General features: G+C 42.8%; 1 protein-coding gene across 10 annotated transcripts in view; it reads left to right on the top strand.

The window, feature by feature from the left end:
- Positions 1-1,595: 1,595 nt before the first annotated feature.
- The window catches only part of LOC131821474 (conserved oligomeric Golgi complex subunit 2-like), a 43,247-nt gene continuing 23,882 nt past the window's right edge, over positions 1,596-20,960 (top strand). For 6 of the 10 annotated variants that reach the window (XR_009349920.1, XR_009349917.1, XR_009349919.1 and 3 more), the window contains exon 1: positions 1,602-1,730. Coding sequence is in view for 1 of the 10 variants with exons in the window: in XM_059157607.1 (XP_059013590.1) it covers positions 1,659-1,730 (72 nt within the window). In the remaining 9 variants the exon portion in view is untranslated. Of the gene's footprint in view, positions 1,731-20,067; positions 20,216-20,960 lie in introns of all 10 variants that reach the window. The other 4 variants (XR_009349916.1, XR_009349914.1, XR_009349915.1 and 1 more) reach the window with 4 other exon arrangements.

Raw genomic sequence — 20,960 nt, 5'->3', positions numbered from 1 at the left:
CCACAACAGGGCATAGAATGCACTTTCATAGTTGCTCCCCTGGCAATTTATTCTGATTCTCCAAATAAGATTCCAGCTCTCATCCTACCTGTCATAGTCTCTGGACATTGACTGGGAACGTTTTCCTCAACAAGGCCTTGCCAGGCCCACTGCTAGGGAATGTATTGTTCCAGATTCTGTACTCACGTTTTAAATTTTTTTTTTTTATTTATCAGAGAAAGATGGGGAGAGAGTGAGCACAGGCAGACAGAATGGCAGGCAGAGGCAGAGGGAGAAGGAGGCTCCCTGCCGAGCAAGGAGCCCGATGTGGGACTGGATCCGAGGACGCTGGGATCATGACCTGAGCCAAAGGCAGCTGCTTAACCAACTGAGCCACCCAGGCGTCCCTGTACTCACATTTTAAAAAAAAGTGACCAGTTCCCCGTTTGGAGTGACTCGAATGCAAGACTCACTGTAAGCCATTGTCTTGCTGTGTCCCACCCCTTTCTAAGGACTGCTTGTGCTATCTCTGTGAGATCACAGCATTGGGAGGGGCAGCCCAGGCCTGGGCTATTACAGCAAAGCTGCAGCCTGAAGGGCGCGCGTGAGATCTGTGGTTTAAGCTGTCAGAGTCTCACGGAGAAAAAAAAAAAAAGAGAAATGAATCATCATTTGACCATGACATTCCCACTAAAGGGGAGTACAGTCGGAGAAAGAGCAAGGGAGGAGGAAAGAAAAATCTCAAAATAAATGTGGGGTGGATGGCAGGAGGAGGAGGGGGTCTCGGAAATTGGGGACAGGTGTGGCGATCGAACCAACGCTAGCCACAAAAGAACGATTCCGCCCATTCTAGAGTGGACTGGACATAAACATGCTCGCACATCTACTTGTCGGCTGCGTTTTGTCGGCCGGTAGCGAGGTGATTCTTTAAGAGCTCTGAGAACCCAAACTTGTGGCCGGCCCGCAGCTGAGCCGAAGTGGAGCTGGGCGCTGCCCAGACGACCCGAGGCTGCCAGCTGACCACCTTCCTCCCTACAGATCGCTGGAGCCAAGCTCGGCGGGGGAGAAGCCTCACTCGCGGGTGGGTGCCGGGGCTAAGGGCGGAAGCCGGGTTCCCATAGAGGCCTCCGCGCCCAGGCGGCTGCAGCGGCGGCGCCCGGGGACCGGTGGCCTGACAACGGGATGCGCCCCCCACTCTGGACAACCGGCCGCACAAGTAAAGGGCAAGCATCCCTCCACAGCTATGCATCCCGCGGGACAATCTCGGGAAAAAGTCCTGGAAGAGGCTCGCAGGCCGATTTTCTGAGGGAAATGGCGAGGTGGGAAGGGAGCGCCCCTGACCCTCCCCGCCCTCCCCTCTCCCGCTCACCAGGCATCACCGGCGGCGGGGCTGCCCCACAGAAACGTAGGCAGGGTTGTAGTGTCGCCCTCCGCCACAGGGGGCAGGATCACCTGCTGGCTCAGCGGTAGCGGTCCGCGCGCCTCTCTTGGCGGAGGCAGGCAGAGGCGGGCCTGTGGCGTCCTCTTTCATTGGCCGCAGCCCGGGCGCTGCCATGTTGGAGGAAGCGGTGCCTTCTGTGCGGTGGAAATGCGGTGGCTTCACCCGTAGCGTCAGGAGCGCAGCCTCCTACCTTTCCTCCTCGCTGGAGTGTTGGTGCTGAGAGGCCGCGGCTGGAGGGATGGAGAGAAGTAGGATGAACCTGCCCAAGGGGCCGGACACGCTCTGCTTCGACAAGGACGAGTTCATGAAGGTGCACGCCTGGGCTCTGCTCCCCGGAGCCGGGCCTTGGGTGGCCTGCCCTCCTTGGCCCTCCGGGGCCTCTCCTCGGGCTTCTCCTGCGGGCTTCCTGGGCCGTCCCCGCCCGGGACGGGTCCTCGGCGGGGACCTCACTGCACTTCGCAGTGAGTCTCTTGGCCTCGGGTGGGCTAGGTGCAGCCTGGAGAAAGCACTCCTGTGAAATCGTGCACATTGAATGAAAAGGCCTGAAAGTTCAGGGCAAGTGGTTTTGAGCTAAACGTAAAAGCCCCGGACCCGTAGGACCCGCCTCTGGTACCGTGTGGCACAGTCAGACCGCCGCTCCCCCGGCCTGACAGAAGCCTCCCAGTGCCTTGTGCCTAGAAGCTGAGCGACTGTGCGTTGAACACATCTCTGAACGCAGGTACTTACCAGGAATCGGGTCAAAAAGGCACTTAACCTAACGTTTATGCCTGACTTTCGTCTTAAGCTCCCGGAATGAGAAATCTGAAAGACTGTACTGTCCTTACGGGTTCTGGTCCAGTACTACAAAGCATACCAAGCTCCTTTTCTAAAGTTGCCCTACTTCTCTTGGTGAGGTCAGCCTGAAGCTGGCAGCAGATAACTGTAGGACATAAACTTACAGAATAGAAATTTAAATTGAAAAGACTTTACTGACAGGAAAGGTTCATCAGACATAGCCTTGAAAATGTCCCAAGGTTTGAATCAGAGCCAGGAGGAGCTTTATCTGTTTTCTGTATCCCTCTGGGTCTGTACTTAAACTATCAAAACGTATATGTTTAATTTCTAAGGATTGTGATTTAGTAGCTGGTTTCAGTGTTAAAAAGTTTTGGCTCTGTAGGTACCTAAAATTCTGAAAAGAGTTTGAATTTCTTACTTTTTTATGGCTTCAAGTCATAATATGTTTTTTTCTTTTTTGGGTTAACCAGCTAGTTCCTTTTTGATACTTGCATTCAGATCACATCTCCCAAACTCTGGCTTTAAAAGTGCTTATGTCTGGATCCTCTGCGGTATGGCCATATCATTTTTAATATGTATGGATGTCTAGACGAAGGTATACTGTACTCTTGTTCTTGTATGGTGATGTTAAGCCACTGTAATAAAAGGTGTAAATTGAATGGAGTGTCTGAAGGAGAGCACAGAGTGAATTCTCTGATCCAGAAACCTTTTGTTAATGAAGGACACGTGATGAGGAGAGAGGTCATTGGAAGAAGAAAAGCACACACACAGACTTAAAGAATCTCAAAGCACGGAAGTCTCTTTAGCTTGTCTGTCTTTGGACTTCGTCAGGCTTTCTTTGGGCCTAACACTAGCATTTTCTCACACTTCCTAGCCCCGCCATCTTTCTCACTCTGAGCTGACAGAATGCCTTTGGTCAAAGCAGCTTCGGAAAATAGAAATCTCAAAATAGCAGTTCTAAAGTAGGACTTAGAGGTAGGGAGAGAGCAAACTGGGAAAGTGGCTAGAATGCCAGCAATTCCATATTCTTTCAAGGCTCTGAAATTTCTGAATATAATGTACAATTTGTAGTGTTAATGAATGTGACCCCTTCATACATAGAAGGAAAATACATGGAACAGCTGTTCTGTGTAAAGTGGTATTGATCTTCTATGTGGGAGCTGGAGATAAAGGTTATTTGCAATTTGTGTTTCCGTCAGAGAGATGTTTTGTTAAGTTACAGTTGCGAGGCAGAAATGAGTGGAGAGCTTGCTGTCGGGGTTGTATTTCTACATAGGTGTCTTGTTTGGCACATTTTGGAATGAGACTGGAATGGTAGAAAGGGAGATGGGGTGGGGCTACTGGTTGCACCTTGGACACTGCATACATTGAGGGGTCCACGTTGATGCAGTCTTCACGGTAGAGCTGCAGTCAGGTTTACAGCAGGAAGTTGCATGGTCATATCTGTTGAGTTCGAGCTGACTGGTGGCAGGAGACTACTTAAAAAGTTATGTTAATGAGATCTAATGAGAAATAGAAGGGGAAAGGTATGCAAAAGAGGTAGGTGATCAAAGTGCAGAAATGGCAGATGGGGAAGGGTCACCTGGGGCAGAGGCACTGGCAACAGCATACTTTGTTGGCTTAGAAATACGAAAATCCTTTGGGTTGACAGCCACCTAATAGATGAGCAGGACATAAGGTATTGGTAGTAGGGGGAGAAAGTGGCATAACAGATAAATGAGACCATTTACATGGGTGTGCTATTGACTTCACATGTAGCCTTCCTCTTCCATCTCAACATATGACTTCATCTCCAGTCATACAGAAAAATTAGCAGCCATCCCACGGGACCTCCTCCATCCTGCTGATCATGATCCCATTCTTGTATTTGTCCCCTTCTCCTCCTCGCCTGGTACGGGGAGGGGCTCTCCTTCCTCCTCGGGTTCAGTCTCCACTCTGGCTCGGAGTCCATGCCCTCCCGCCCTTCCAGGAGCCTGCGAGGATCCTCTCCCCTGCACTCCTTCCCATCACGCGCTCCTGTTTGATCCTTTCCCACTTGAATGCCCCACCTCCTGGTATTGCCCTGTCACTGTCGCGCATCACAGCCAGTGCTCAGGGGTTGACTTGACTTTCTCACCTTCCACCCTTCAGGCCCTGTCGTTCCACTAAAGAGTTCTTACCAAAACTGTTTCTAAGTCAGCGCACCTGACCTTTCTCTGTCTCCTTACTCGACATCGCAGTAGACCAAATGCTCTGCATTGCTTCCTGTCTTTCTTCTACCTCTCTGATGTGTCTCCTGTGCAAAGTCATGCTCCTGGTAGCCACTGAATGCTAATTATGGGCTCAGCCCCGTGTTCCTTTCTTTCCCTAGATGACCTTTTGTGCAGCTTCATGACCATCTATCAGCAGGTCAGGCAGATTCCTGTCTCTGGCCCACATGCCTCCTGAGCACCAGTTCTGTGTATCGGACTTGCTGACCTTTCTTCTCGGTTGTGTCTGAGGCCCCTCAGACTCATCATGTTCAAGACGGAATTCATGAGCACCTCCTCCACTGAAAGCCACCTTTCTTATTCTATTGCCTCTCTCGGTAAACACTTCATCCGTTTAGCCTGGAGTCGGGAAACCAGAAGTCAACTCCTACTCTGTCACATTTTCAAAATCTAGTCTGTCACACCAAGTCCTGTGGATTTCGCTTCCTAAACCTCTTGAGTCCATATACTTCTTTCCATCTCTTCTCGTACCTTTGCAGTACGCCCTTGCCATCACACCGTAGAAGCTTCTCACCCAGTCTCCATGCGCCTTCCTTGTCTTTCTGGCCCCTGGTCTACACTGCAGGCAAGCCACTCTTGTCAGAATGTGGATGTGATCTTTTATGTACCAGGTGACTGGTCAGTCCACCGGCTCTTGAAAAACCATTTTCCCACGCACTCAAACGTATTTCAAAGAGAATCAGTCCCCCATGGGGTAGTTTTCCTTGGTAGACAGTTTGTTTCTGCGCTGAGCCAGTTGGCCTCATTCGAACTTCTCTGTGTCAGTTCCTCTCTGGAACCTGTGGCTTAGTTGGCACCCCGGGTAGGCACATGATGACCTTTTCCATGAGAAGTAAAGGCAGGAGCCCTCTGGACGGTGAATGTATGTACCCTCATGTTCCATAGGTAAAAGAACCGTGTGTGTGGGTGTGGGGGGGGTAAGTCCTTGAGGCTCCTCCCTGTTCTAATTGGGTGAACTAGGAATTTTGAGACAGGAAGCAGGTCCTGTGTGTCCTTGTTTGCAGGGAGCATGCATTCTGATGGACAAAACGGAAAGGGGGAAGAATGAGCAGCTGCTCGGATCTGTTTGTACTGTGCTGGCTGATTAGCTGTGACCTGCAGATGTGGGTCCCATCCTCGGCTCTGCTCTCTGCCTGCTTATGTCTGACTTGGGGCAAATCACTCGCCTCCGGCCTTCTGTTTGCTTGCTAGTATAATGAGGTGGTGCTTATCTATGTGATCTTTGCCTGCTCCTCTGAAAATACTCTAGTCCATCCTGGCTTGCAGATAAGGAAACTGAGGCCTGAGGTGTGATGACTTCCTTTAAAGCCACACAGCTACTTGGGGCCAATCACAGGCCAGATCTCCTGACCCCCACACATCAGTCCTTGGAAATCCTACTGTAATATGTTCCTTTCCAGAGGCCACAGGTGGGAACTGAGGGAAGTGGGACAATCAGAACATTAAGAATAGCGCAGAAGATGGCACAATGTCCGCATGCCTTGGCACCTGCATTTCACCAATAGGGCCGCCTCTTACCTTAGAAGAAGTTCCCACAGGGCTGGTGGTCTGGATGCCTGGCCTGGAGCTTAGCTACGGTAAACAGGACCAGAGGGAAGTGATGGCTGTTTGAGGTGGACTTTGTTGACGGTGGCTGGGGATAGCAGCTGACAGAGGAGGAAGAGGGAAGAGTGACAGACAGCAGATATCTGCAGGCCCGCAGGTCAGCCACTGTTGCCCAGGCTCGCCCATCCCCAGGAGCCGTCTTCGTATCACAGGAGCTGAGTCCTTACCCTGTGGGTTCTTAGTTCGATGTCATGTCTTGATGACAAGATTCCATTCTCTTCCGCATCAGTTTGAGACAGACATCATAATGAAATTCTAATTAGCCAAATATGGAATGTAAGCCTGGAACTCGTTTTATAGAGAAATTTTCTTATGTGAACTACTTTCCCTGATGATAGAGGAGTTGTGACGATGTAACATCAGATAAAGTTTATCTGATTGGCACTTGTAAGAAGGGTTCCCGGCAAAAAAGAACTGTTTTTTTGTTGTTGTCTTCCCTTTTGATCTTTCCTTTCCATTCCTTTTTTTTTTTTTTTTTTTTTTTTTTGGTCTTGTGAGCGGTCATCTGATTTATAAAAAGATGCAACAAAAAGTAAAATGGTACAAGATAATCAGTTTCAAAACATAAAAAAGTGAGTGTCTTTAGCCATGGCTCAGAACAGAGGAACTGGGTAAGGAGAATTGCTTGTATGAACTGGCAACAGGAAAAGTTGGTAAAGGAGAGCTGAGGAACTCTATTAAGATATAGGAGTGAGGGGCTCCGTTATCATCTGGCATTCGCTCAGTGTCGTCTATATGATTAGAGATGTCCATGATGGGAACTCCAGCAATCTTCTGGGTCTGGGTCAGCTGATGCCACAGTGTAACACTCTGAATTACTTCCATACTGAGCAGTCATCTGCATAGTTTGTCTTGTGTGTACGTGGTAATTGTTTGAATCTTTGCTCTTTCTCAATCCTTAGAGCCTCTTGATACTTTCACCCCGGTTTCTCAGTTTCAGCCATTACACAGTCAGTTGTACAACTGGTACACTTGGCACACAGCCCGTCCATCATTGACCGGTCAAGTTTGGCCTAAATAGAAAAGTTGATAAAGTCGGTACCAACCAGGATGTGGTAAGTCGACCCAGCTGGTACACTTGGCACACAGCCCGTCCATCATTGACCGGTCAAGTTTGGCCTAAATAGAAAAGTTGATAAAGTCGGTACCAACCAGGATGTGGTAAGTCGACCCAGCTGTGTGTTTATATTGGAAAAAGCAGGAGGGATGTTGGGGGACTTCTCTTTCCTTGAGTGCATGGGATCCTTCTTTTCTTTCTTTTTAGGTTTTAATCTGTCCTTCTCTCGGAGAAGGATCTCAGAGCTAAGCATTCGCTTCCCGGTCACATACTTTCTTGCTTTCTCTTGCTTCCCCATGTTCACACCATGCCCATTTCTCCTTGCTTTTGATTTTCTGATTCACTCTTTGTAGTACCATAAAACTGATTTAAATAAAATGTTGGCCTACTAAGTTATGGATTATTAGTAAGTTCTTTGTTCAAAATTTGAGAGCAAGAAGTATTATGTAAATATATCTTTTTGTTATTTAAATAGTCTTACAACATTTAGCATCAAATTTCTTGAAACATTTAAACAAATTAATCACAAACTGGGGCTTGGGCTCTTTCTTTTTTTTTTTTTTAAGTAATCTCTATACCCAACATGGGACTTGAACTCACAACCCTGAGATCAAGACCTGCACGCTCCAGTGACTGAACGAGCCAGGTGCCCTTTGGGCTTTTTGTTTTTAAGTTCCTCAGGTGAGGGGGTGCCTTAGTGGCTCACAGGGTTAAGCTTCTGCCTTCAGCTCAGGTCATGGTCTCAGGGTCCTGGGATCGAGCCCTGCATGGGACACTCTGCTCAACATGGAGCATTATTCCCTCCCTCTCTGCCTACTTGTGATCTCTCTTTCTGTGTCAAATAAATAAATAAAATCTTAAAAAAAAAAAGTTCCTTAAGTGATTCTAATGTGTGACCAGTGTTGAGAACTCTAGCACTGGATAATTCCTTTAAATAGCTCAAGAAATTAATTTTGAAAAGTGAACTAAAAGCCTACATAGATTATGATTGGTGTTAAATTGAGGGGAAAAAAGAGATAAAGAGAAGAAATCAGCTGGAACAGAGTGTAATTAGGTACTCAAATATTTGTTAGATGGATAAATACATTTACGGAATGTAGGGTTTTTTTTTTTTGTCTCTTCATAAATATGTCAAATGGGTATATAAATTCAACAAAAGAGTTTGATATAAAATTGATTAAAATGTTAGAACAGAAGTTTTTTAGAATTTCTGTGTTACTATTTCATGATGCTTTTAAGATGATCTCTCTGTAGATGGTGGGAAGATCTTGTTAGCATATGTTTTTAATTTCTCAAGCTTGAATAATTTAGTCACCGAACAAAGATTTAGAATGAGTTTTGGGAGACACAAGTCCTAGATTATGTCCCCACCTAGCTGGGGCAGAGCTTTGAGAGCAGGGGCTGGAGGGAAGAGCTCCAAGGACATTTTTGTATACATGCTGATACCTTGGGCGGGAACACTCTTCCCACACTTCCTGTGGCTAGCTCCTTTGTGTCATTTGGATCTCAACTAATTATTCTATATTTCCTGGTTCATCCAAGTTAAAATACATCCCATTTGTCACTCAGACCTTTACTGTGCCCTGTTTTCTTTTTAGCTGTGATCACTATTCATTAATCACTATTTGATCACTGTTCATTAATATAATGTTTGTTTACATATTTATTTTCTCATTTCTGCATTAGAATATCTGCTCCTTAAAAGCAGAGACCTTGGGGCGCCTGGGTGGCTCAGTGGGTTAAAGCCTCTTCCCAGAGTCCTGGGATCGAGCCCCACATCTGTCTCTGCTCAGCAGGGAGCCTGCTTCCTCCTCTCTCTCTGCCTGCTTCTCTGCCTGCTTGTGATCTTTGTCTGTCAAATAAATAAATAAAATCTTTAAAAAAAAAAAAAAAAAGCAGAGACCTTGTCTTTTCTTTTCATGACTGTGTCCCCAGGTCTTAGAGCAGAGCTGGAGTTGCATGATAAATATTTGAGGAATATTTATGGGATATACAGGGACATTTCATCTCTGTTGTCCATTGTTTTCAAGAATGGTTGGAAACACACACATACGTGAGCTCACACAAACTTTCTATGTCTTTCAACCCCTATGTAGTGTGCAGATTAATGCTTAACTATTTTGGTTTTTTGTCTCGATGAAATGGGACATGTTTCAGGGCAGAGCTCTTAAATTTCATATGCCCTCTTAGTACTTCTCATCATTACAGAGTGATGGTTCTGGGGGATTCTGCTTCTCGTGGAGATAGTATATAGTGATTTTATAAGTCCATGTATCTGGGAAGGAGTGTTTTACTTCTTGGCAGCTTAGAGAACTTCAATCTTTCCAAATTCCATGTAATTTTCATAGCATTAAAGCTATTAATTTCAGATTATTGGTAAGTTTTAAATGATTAATTCCCAGGTTACTTTGAATTAGTCTTTGTTTGCCATCCCTGATTGCAGCTAGTTAGTAAAGTAGCTAAACTTTTAAACTCTACTTGGTTTTAATTTTGAGTGATGTCACTGCTTCTCTTATGGTTAATGGTTCTTAATTACCTGCAGCTTGTCTGGTTTGCTCATTTATTTTCCTGTGTTCCAACACCTCTTGTGATCTCCCAACTTCTGGCCTTTTGGGGGATTTGTACTTTAACTGGGTTCAGATAGGAAATACCCCTGAGTACAAAGAGAAGATATTTTTCTTCTAACTTCACTATCTCCTATTATTAATGTATTACATTGTTGTGGTACATGTGTTACAACTGATGAACCAGCATTGATACAGTATTAATTAAAATCCATGGTTTACATTAAGGTTCACTCCTCTTTCTATAGTTCTGTGGGTTTTGACAAATGTATAATGTTATTTACCTACTGTTGGTATCTTACAGCCTAGTTTCATTGCCTTGAAAACCCCTGTACCTCATCTATTTGTTTCTTCTCCTCTCTCTGCACCCTCCTCCCTCACCCCTCAGCCCGGGATCTTTTTACTGTTTAGAGTTTTACCTGTTCAGAGGCACCTGGCTGGCTTAGTTGCTAGGGCATCTGACTCTTGATCTCGGGGTTGTGAGTTCTAGCCACCACATTGGGTATAGAGATAACCTAAAAAATAAATAAAAATAAAAATGTTGGTTAATTTTTACCTTTTCCAGAATGCCATAGAGTTGGAATCATATAGTATTTAGCCTTTGAGACTGGTCTTTCACTTAGCAATATGCACAAGGTTCTTCGAAGTCTTGTGGCTTAATAATTCATCTTTTAATTGGCTTAATAATTCATCTTTTAATCGAATAATCCATTGTGTGGGTGTGGCACAGTGTACCTGTTCACCTACTGAAGGAGATTTGGATTGCTTCCAAGTTTTGGCACTTCAGAGAATAAAGCTGCTGTAAACATCCGTGTGCAGGTTTTTGTTTGGACACTAGTTTTAAGCTCTTTGGGGTAAATACAAAGGAGCACAATTACTGATCTTATAGTGAGAATGTGTGTAGTTCTGTGAGAAACTGCCAAGCTGTCTCACACAGTGCCTCCCATTTTGCATTCTGACCAAACAGTGAATGAGAGTTCGGTTGTCCCACATCCTTCCTAGCATTTGGTATTACTAGTGCTTTGGATTTTTTATATTCTACGTGATACGTAATAGTACCTTGTTTAAATTTGCAATTTCTTAATGACATACAAAGTTGAGCATCTTTTCAGATCCTCTTTTTTTCTTTTTTAAAGATTCTATTTATTTATTTATTAACAGCACAAGCACACGGAGAGGTAGCAGCAGGCAGCGGGAGAAGGAAAAAAGCAGGCTCCTCGCTGAGCCGGGGGCCCAGTGTGGGGTTCAGTCCCAGGAACTGAGCTAAAGGCAGATGCTTAACTAACTGGGTTTCCCAGCCACCGCTCTTTTCACATTTTTAAATTAGGTTTGATTTCTTGTTGCTACTAAGACATCTTTATATTATATTTCTTATTTTAAGTCCTTTACCATGGATGTGTTTTGCAGATATTTTCTCGCCAGCGAGAGCGAGCACAGGCAGACAGAGTGGAAGGCAGAATCAGAGGGAGAAGCAGGCTCCCTGCGGAGCAAGGAGCCCGATGTGGGACTCGATCCCAGGATGTTGGGATCATACCTGAGCCTAAGGCAGCTGCTTAACCAACTGAGCCACCCAGGTGTCCCGTCTTTTCATTCTCTTAACAGTGTCTTTTACGGAGAAGTTTAATTTTAACAAAGTCCCTCATCAATTTTTTTCTTTCGTAGATCATGCTTTTGGTTTTATATCTGAAAAGTCATTGCCAAATCCAAGGATCCCTACATTTTTTCTTATGTCATCTTTAAGAAGTTTTGCATTTTACGTTTAGGTTTTGTGAAAGGTGTGAAAGTTTGTTTTTATTCTTTTCATTTGTTTGTTTTTTCTTATCAATGTCCCATTGTTTGGTTCCATTTGTTGAAGACTGTGCTTGCCATTGAGTTGCCTTTGCCTGTGTGTGTGGATGTTTTTCTGGGCGCTCCACTCTGTTCCAAGCACCTGTCTCTTTTGCCAGGCACCTTCTGTCTTAATCACTATAGCTTTAAGAGTAAGTCTTGAGATTGGGTAGTGGAATCCTCAATTTCCTTTTTTTCCCCGCTCTTTAATATTTTGTTGACTACTCTGGGACTCTTGGTTTTCCAGTTTTCCATCCAAATTTTAGAGTCAACATGTTGGTATCCACAGAATAACTTCCTGGCATTTTGATTGGGATTGCATTGAGTCTGTCGATCATTTTGGGAAGAACTGACCTCTTAACAGTATTGAGTGTTCTTCCCCAAGATTATGGACTTTCTTTCCACTTCCCATCTTACCTTGCTTGTTATCTTTCATCAGAATTTTATACTTTTTCTCATATAGATCTTGTGCATATTTCGTTAGATTTGCACCTAAGTATTAATTTTTTTTGGTATGCTAATGTAAATGGTCTTGTGTTTTTAACTTCAAATTCCACTTGTACATTGCTGGTATATACGAAAGCAATTGACTTTTTATTTTTTTTTTTTAAAGTTTTTTTTTTTTTTTAAAGATTTATTTATTTATTTGACAGAGAGAGATCACAAGTAAGCAGAGAGGCAGGCAGAGAGAGAGAGAGGAGGAAGTAGGCTCCCCGCCGAGCAGAGAGCCCGATGCGGGACTCGATCCCAGGACCCTGAGATCATGACCTGAGCCAAAGGCAGCGGCTTAACCCACTGAGCCACCCAGGCGCCCCAATTGACTTTTTAAATTTTTAATTAAAATTCAATCTCGTTAACATATAGTGTACTTTTAGTTTCATGGTTAGAATTTCGTGATTCATTGGTTACATACAACACCCAGAGCTCATCCCAACAAGTGCCCTCCTTAATACCCCTCACCCAGTTACCCCAACGTTCCCCTCTCCAGTAACCCTCAGTTTGTTTCCTGTAGTTAAGTCTCTTGTGATTTGCCTCCCTGTCTGTTTCTATTTTTCCTTCCCTTCTCCTGTATTCATCTGTTGTTTCTTAAGTTCCACATGTGACTGAAACTATATGGTATTTGTCTTCCTCTAGTTCCATCCATGTCCTTGCAAATGGCAAGATTTTGTTCTTTTTGATGGCTGAGTAATGTGTGTGTGTGTGTGTGTGTGTACACCACATCTTCTTTATCCATTCATCTGTTGATGGACATCTGGGCTCTTTCAATAGTTTGACTATAAACATTGGGGTGCTTTTGGCCCTTCAAATCACTTTGTGTACTTTGGATAAACATCTAATAGGGCAATTGCTAAGTCATTGGGTTGTTACATTTTTAACTTTTTGAGGAGCCAATACTGTTTTCCAGAGTTGCATTCCCACCAACAGTGTAGGAGGATTCCCCTTTCTCCACATCCTCGCCAACATCTGTTGTTTCCTGACTTGTTAATTTTAGCCATTTTGACTGATGTAAGGTGGTGTCTCATTGTGGTTTTGATTTGTATTTCCCTGATGCTGAGTGATGTGGAGCCCTTTTTCATGTGTCTGTTGGCCATTTGGATGTTTTCTTCTGTCCATTTCTTGTCTGGATTTTTTTTTGTTTTTTGGATGTTGAGTTTGATAAATTCTTTATAAATTTTGAATACTGGCCCTTTGTCTGATACATCATTGGAAAGCAATTGACTTCTGTATTTTAACTGTGTATCGTGCAGTCTTGCTATAATCACTTGACTAGTTTCAGGAGGGTGTGGGTGTGGGGTGTGAAGTCTTTGTATTTTCTGTAGACAGTCATGTCATCTGTGAACAAAGTTTTATTCTTTCCCAGGTTGTATACCTTTTGTTTCCTTTTCTTACCTTATTTCATTAGTTTGGCCTTCCAGTATAGTATTGAATAGTAGTAGTAGGAGGGACATCCTTGCCTTGATTCCCTGTCTTCTATTTTCTCAGTATTAATATCATGTTAGCTGTGGATTTTTGGAGACATTCTTTATCAAGTTGAGGAAGTCCTCCTATTCCTAGTTTCCTGAGGGTTAATAATGAAGAGGTGTGGATTTTGTTAAATGTTTTCTTTCCTCGCTTCATTGATATGATCATGTGATTTTTTTTTCTGTTGATATGATGGATCACATTGATTTTCTAATGTTGAACATTTTCTAATGTTGCATACCTGGAATAAATCCTACATGATCCTGGTGTATAATTTTTTAATATAGTGTTTGCTTTTATTTGCTAATTTTTGTTGAAGATTTTGTGTCTGTGTTCATGAGAGATACTAGTTTGTAGTTTCTTTTCAGGTAGTATTGGTTTTGGTGTCAGGGTAATAATGATCTCCTAGAATGATTTAGGAAGTATTCCTTCTAGTTTTACTTTCTGGAAGAGATTTTAGAGAATTGTGTAGTATTCCATAAATGTTTGGTTGAATTTACAGTGATTGGGATTGTTAGCAGTAGCCCTCCCTTCTTTCATCTGATATTAGTAATTTATGTCTTCTACCTTTTATTCTTTGTTTGCCTGGCTAAGGGTGTATCTGTTTTATTGATGTTTTCAAAGAAACAGACTTGGGGTTTATTGATTAAAAAAAAATTCCTGGTTTTAATTACATTGATTTCTGCTCTAATTTTTATTTTTTTCTACTTCCTTTAGGGTTTTTTTTTATGATTTTATTTGACACAGAGAGAGTCAGTGAGAGAGGGAATACAGGCAGGAGGAATGGGAGAGGGAGAAGCAGCCTCCCTGAGCAGGAAGCTCTGATGCAGGGCTCTGTCCCAGGACCCTAGGACCATGTCCTGAGATGATTAACCAACTGAACCACCCAGGAGCCCCTCCTTACTTTAGATTTGATTTTGTTGTTGTTGCCTAAAATGGAAGCTTAGATTATTGACTTTAATCTTTTTTTTTCTAATATTTGCATTCAGTACTGTATTTTCCCTTTAAGCAGCATTCCACACATTTTGCTACATTGTATTTTGTTGAGACTGGTCTCCTGTCATTTAGAAGTGTGTCATTTAATCTCCATGTATTTTGGACTTCTTCAGCTATCTTCTGTTACTGATTTTTAATTCCATTGTGGTCTGAGAACATACTTGGTATAATTTTTATTTTTAAAAATTTGTTGTGTTTTGTGGCCCAGAATTATTCTGTCTTGATGAGTGTTCCATATGAGCTTAAGAAGAATGTGTGTTGCACTATTATTGGGCGAAGTTGTCTGTGTACTTCTGTTGTACGGTAATTGATGGTGCTGTTGAGTGTGCCATGTCTGGACTGAATGTCCACATCTGTCAGATCCTTGTTGCCCTGCTGCTGGATCGGCCCATTACTGATGGAGAAGTGTTGAAGTCACCAGCTCTGATAATGGAATTGTTTATTTCTCCCTGCAGTTCTGTTAGGTTGTGTCTCACCTGTGTTGATCAGGCACACATACGTTAAGGATAATTGTGTCTTCTTAGTCAGTCGATTTCTTTATCATTATGTAATGCTGCTCTTTATGCCTGATAATTTTCCTTCTCTGAAATCTGCTTTGTCTGAAATTCATGTAGCTACTCCATTGTTCCTGTGATTAGTGTTACTTTGGATTTTTTTTAATGTATCCTAGCATTTAACTTGTTGATATTTAAGTTGTTTCATTTTTCATCAAAATATAATTCACAAAGCATAATAGTTGCCATTTTTGTACTCTTCTCTGGTTTTTAGTATATTTACTGTGTATATGGTACATACGTCACTTCTGTCTAATTCCAGAATGTTTCCATCACCCGAAAAATAAACCTCTTGGTTCCAATTCTCCCCTCCCCTTATTCCCTGGCAATCATGAATCTACTTTCTGTTTTTATGGATTTGCCTTTTCTGGAACATCTCCTATCAGTGGAATTGTATAACACGTGACCTTTTGTGTCTGGCTTCCTTTAACCTGAGAGTAGAATGTTTTCAGACTTCACTCGTGTTGTAGCATGTAACAGTTTATTCCTTTTTATGGTTGTGTAAGAGGCTCTTCCACATTTTATGTATCCATTCATCAGTTGATGGACGTTGGGTATATACTCATTTGGCTGTTACGAGCAGCGCTGCTGTGCACACTCATGTACAGGTTGTGGCAGGAACATCTGTTGTCAGTTCTGTCGGTGTCATACCCCTAGACGTAGAACTGCTGGGTAATTGTACGTGTGTAACTTCTTGAGGAGCTACCGAGCTGTTTGCTGCTTTAGCCATTCTCACCGACAATACAGGAGGGTTCCAGCTTCTCCGCCTTCTTGCCAGCACTTTTCTTCTTCTTTTTTTTTTTCTTTTTCTTATTTTACCATAGTTGTCCTAGTGGGTGTGACGTGGCATCTGCATGTGCTTTTGATTCGCATTTCCCCAATGACTAAGGATGTCGAACATCCTGACATGTGCTCTTGACCGTCTGTGTATCATCTTTGGACAAATGTCTATTCAAAAGTCTTTCTTTGGCTTGTTTTTAAATTAGGTTATTTGTCTTTTTGTTGTTGAGTTCTAAGAGTATATTTGCATATTCTGGTTATTAGGTCCTTGTCAGACAAATGATTTGCAGATACGCTCTCCCATTCTGTGGGTTGTCTTTTCACGTTCTCCGTAGTGTCCTTTGACACACGAAAGTTTTTATTTTTGATCAAGTTCAGCTTATCTAATATTTCTTATTGCTTTGTGTATCATGTCTAAGAAAGCTTTTCCCGATCCCAAGTCATACAGATTTTCACCTGTTTTCTCTGAGTGTTACAGTTTTTACTCTTACATTTAAATCTTTGATCCATTTTGAGTTATATTTTTGTTTATGTGTGACGTTGCTGTTCCAATTTCATTCTTTTGCATGTAGATATTCACTTGTCCCAGTAGTAGGCACTCGAAAAGACTGTTTTTCTCCCCATTAAATGGTCTTGGCATCCTTGTGAAAAATCAGTTGACCATAAATGTAAGGGTTGTAAATACTTTCTTTTTGAATACTTGGGAAATCTACACTATAAAGTGAAACCATTCCTAAAGTAGTAAAACCATTCTTGGTTAAGTGAAATGGGTCTCTATTATGGCACTGTGAGTTTGGGTTTGCTTTTCACAGCAAACGCTGCCTAACCCAGTATTCACAGATGTTCTGAGTTATTTAGTCATGTGTTATGCAACTTTTGTTTATCTGAGAACAAATGCATAAATGGTAAGTTGAGTACTAATATTACCTAATAGCATTTGTTCACTGAGGCTAAGTTATATGATTTATTTATTTATTTAAGATTTTATTTGAGAGTGAGAGAGTGCGGGAGCAGGAGGAAGGGACAGAGGGAGAAGCAGGCTCCTTGCTCAGCAGAGCGCCTGATGTGGAACTCAAACCCAAGAGACTGGGATCATGACCTGAGCCAAAGGCAGATGCTTAACCAACTGAGCCACATAGGCACCCCAGTTATACAATTTAGAATGCCATCATGAAGTTCAAGAACTTCAACAATGTGTTACTGAGGCAGGGAAAGTGATCGACCTAAAGGTATACTAGGATAGAGTCCCGCATTGGGCTCCCTGTTCAGCAGGGAATCTCCTTCTCCCATTGCCCCTTTCCCTGCTCATACTGTCTGTCTGTGTCTCAAATAAATAAAAAGAATCTTTTTTGAAAAAGCTTTCTATGTTGTCTTTTTTTGCATTCAGTTTCAGTTTCTTTAACTGAATTGAGTGAGAATCCTGTGATCACTCTCACTCCCTCCCTGCCTGGTACGTGGTCATCTCACCCATACCTAACTTAGCAAAAATTTTCTTATTGATTTCTTTGTATCAAATCTTTCCAAAGTAGCTGTGTTAGTTTTCAAAAGAACAGTGATTTTTTTTGCAGTCATATTTTGTTGGTTTACATAGTGTTTAATGAAGCTATATAATTACGAAGTAAGTGTAGGTGTCCTTAACTAGTTTGAGAATCATCACATTTGATTCTTGCTGACTAAACAGGTCATGGAGTAGCAGAGTCACAGGGGAAGTAGATAGTAATTTATTGCCTCTAAGCATATAAGCCTACCGGGGTATCACAGTATTGTAAAGGGGAAACACAGGATAGCTAATCCTGTGAGACCAATACTTGGAAATAGGTTATGAAAGATTTGGAACATCTGTTCAATGGGACACTCAGCATGCACATAAAATATTAATAGAAATGTATGTGTTTTACGTAAAGACATTCAAGTTATATATATTTTTTTAAAGATTTTATTTATTTATTTGACAGAGAGATATCACAAGCAGATGCAGAGGCAGGCAGAGAGAGAGAGAGAGAGGGAAGCAGGCTCCCTGCTCAGCAGAGAGCCCGATATGGGACTCGATCCCAGGACCCTGAGATCATGACCCGAGCGGAAGGCAGCGGCTTAACCCACTGAGCCACCCAGGCGCCCTCAAGTTATATTTTTATATGGGAAATTTTTTTTTAATAGAATGGGTTTTTATTTTTTATTTTTTTTATTTTTTTAAGATTTTATTTATTTATTTGACAGAGACAGAGAGAGGTCACAAGGAGGCAGAGAGACAGGCAGAGAGAGGGGGAAAAGTAGGCTCCCGGCGGAGCAGAGAGCCTGATATGAGGCTTAATCTCGGGACCCTGAGATATGACCTGAGCCGAAGGCAGAGGCTTAACCCACTGAGCCACCCAGGTGCCCGTAGATGGGAAATAGTTTAGAAGAGCATGAATATTTGTGTGTGTGTGTGTGTGTATGTTTACACACATACATAGAGAAGGTCTGGGGTTTCCATTCAAGATGGTGGCATAGGAGGATCTTGAACTCATCTCTTCTATGAAATACACACTGAATCTATAGCTCCATATGGAAAAATTTCCTGTGGAAAAAACCCTACAACTAGCTGAGTGACTCCTACACATTAGGTGAGTAAAGAAAAAAACCTATGTTGAAGTAAGAATCACTCTTGCCATAAACCCCACCCCTGGTACAGCGACCTGGGATTGAGAGGGTACTCACAACCCCAGGCTTCTCCCTGAGGAGCAAAGGGTTTGAGCCCCACTTCTGGCACCCCAACTTTCAAGACATACATCTAAGAGACAAGACTCCAAAACATCCAGCTTTGAAAGCCATCAGAGCTTGCACCCATGAGATCCACAAGGCTATAGCAAACTGAGAAAGAGTTCTTAAAGCAGTCGCGCGAGTAGACTGACCCACCCTGGAACTCAGCACAGAAGCAGCAGACTGAAATGCGTTCAGATTTCTGTGAAAGAGGCTCATTTGCTTATCTTAAAGCCCTGAGGGGCAGGCATCTAATTTAACATGGATCTAGGAGCCTAGTAAGGTATTCTCCAAAGATGGAGCTGATGGGTACCATCTTTGCGCTGTCCCTCTGCCTCGCTTCTGCTTTCTGGTATCTCCTGGAAAGGAGCTTGAATGCTCGTATGATGCCCCGAGGTTTGCAGTTGCTACCCAGGGTATACCTCTAGATCACCTGGCTGTAGCGGCCAGCAAGACTCACACTCACAGTAGTTAGTATCACAGTATTTACAACAACCAAGACTTGGAAATAACTAGTGTCCACCAACGGGGTGAATGGATAAATAAAATGTGTGTGTATACGATGGAATATTACTCAACCATAAAAAGAAGGAAGTCTTGCCATTTGCAACAACATGGATGGACCTTGAGGATATTGTGCTGAGTGAAATAAGTCAGACAGAGAAAGAGAAATACTGTATGATCTCCCTCACATGTGGAATCTAAAAAACAAAACAAAATGAAGTCATAGAGAACAGATTGGTGGTTGCCAGAGGCGAGGTTGTGCAGGAAATAGATGAGGGGTCCAGTGGTATAAACTTCCAGTTAATAATACAAGCCCTGGGGATGTAATGTACATCATAGTGACTGTAGTAAATAATACTGTGTATTATTGTATATTTATTTTATTATTTTTTATTAGAAATATGTATTATTAGCCCCAGGGTTACAGGTCTGTGGATTGTCAGGCTTACACACTTCCCAGCACTCACCATAGTACATACCTTCCCCAATGTCCACAACCCCACCACGCTCTCCCTACACCCCTCCCCCCAGCAACCCTCACTTTGTTTTGTGAGATTAAGAGTCTCTTATGGTTTGTCTCCCTCCCAATCCAATCTTTTTTTTTAAAGATTTTATTTATTTATTGGACAGACAGAGATCACAAGTAGGCAGAGAGGCAGGCAGAGAGAGAGGAGGAAGCAGGCTCCCCGCTGAGCAGAGAGCCCGATGTGGGGCTCGATCCCAGGACCCTGGGATCATGACCTGAGCTGAAGGCAGAGGCTTTAACCCACTGAGCCACCCAGGTGCCCCCCTCCCAATCCAATCTTGTTTCATTTTTTTCCTTCCCTACACCCACACCCCCCACTTTGCCTCTCAAATTCCTCATATCAGGGAGATGGTATGATAATTGTCTTTCTCTGATTATTTCACTCAGCATACTCTCTAGTTCCATCCACATCATTGCACATGGCAAGATTTCATTTCTTTTGATGGCTGCATAGTATAATATATATATATGTATATGTATATTTTAAGATTTTATTTATTTATTTGACAGAGATCACAAGTAGGAAGAGAGGCAGGCAGAGAGAGAGGAGGAAACAGGCTCCCTGCTGAGGAGAGAACCTGATGTGGGGCTCTATCCCAGGACCCTGGAATCATGACCTGAGCCGAAGGCAGAGGCCTTAACTCACTGAGCTACCCAGGTGCCCTATATTATTATATATTTAAAGTTGCTAAAGCTTAAGAGTTCTTAGCACAAGAAAAAAATGTGTATGTTTGGTGATGGATGTTAACTAATCTTAGGGTGATCATTTCACAACAGATAAAAATATGGAATTTTTATGTTGTACGCCTGAAACTAACATGTGTCCATTATATGTCAGTTTCTTTAAAAAGTAATTGATATTTATTTTTTAAAAAATTATTTACTTATTTGACAGAGATCACAAGTAGGCAGAGAGGCAGGCAGAGAGAGAGACAGGGAAGCAGGCTCCCTGCTGAGCAGAAAGCCCAATGTGGGGTTTGAACCCATAACCCTGGGATCATGACCTGAGCTAAAGACAGAGGCCTTAACCCACTGAAACAGCCAGGCACCCCAAAAGTAATTTATATTTTAAAGAGAAAGACTAGGGCACCTGGATGGCTCAGTCAGTTAAGCGTTTGCCTTCGGTTGATGTCTTGATTTCAGGGTCTTGGAATGAACCCTGGCATCAGGCTCCCAGCTCAGCAGAGAGCCGGCTTCTCCCTCTGCCCCTTCTCCCACTTGTTCTCTCTGTCTCTCTCTCTTAAATAAATAAAATCTTAAAAAAAAAAAAAAAGTAAAGAGAAAGACCAAAACAAAGTCTGGAAGAATGTGAATCGCTGTGTTAAATAGTGAAGAAAAATAAACATTAACAGTGCTTAACTGCAGAGCATTAGAGAGTGGGTGATTTTTTTTTTTTCTCTCTT

This window comes from Mustela lutreola, chromosome X (genome assembly GCF_030435805.1).
Source record: "Mustela lutreola isolate mMusLut2 chromosome X, mMusLut2.pri, whole genome shotgun sequence".
In the NCBI taxonomy this organism is placed as follows: Eukaryota; Metazoa; Chordata; class Mammalia; order Carnivora; family Mustelidae; genus Mustela; species Mustela lutreola.
Note: the sequence above shows the minus strand (reverse complement) of the source record. Positions and strands in the feature narration are given on the sequence as shown.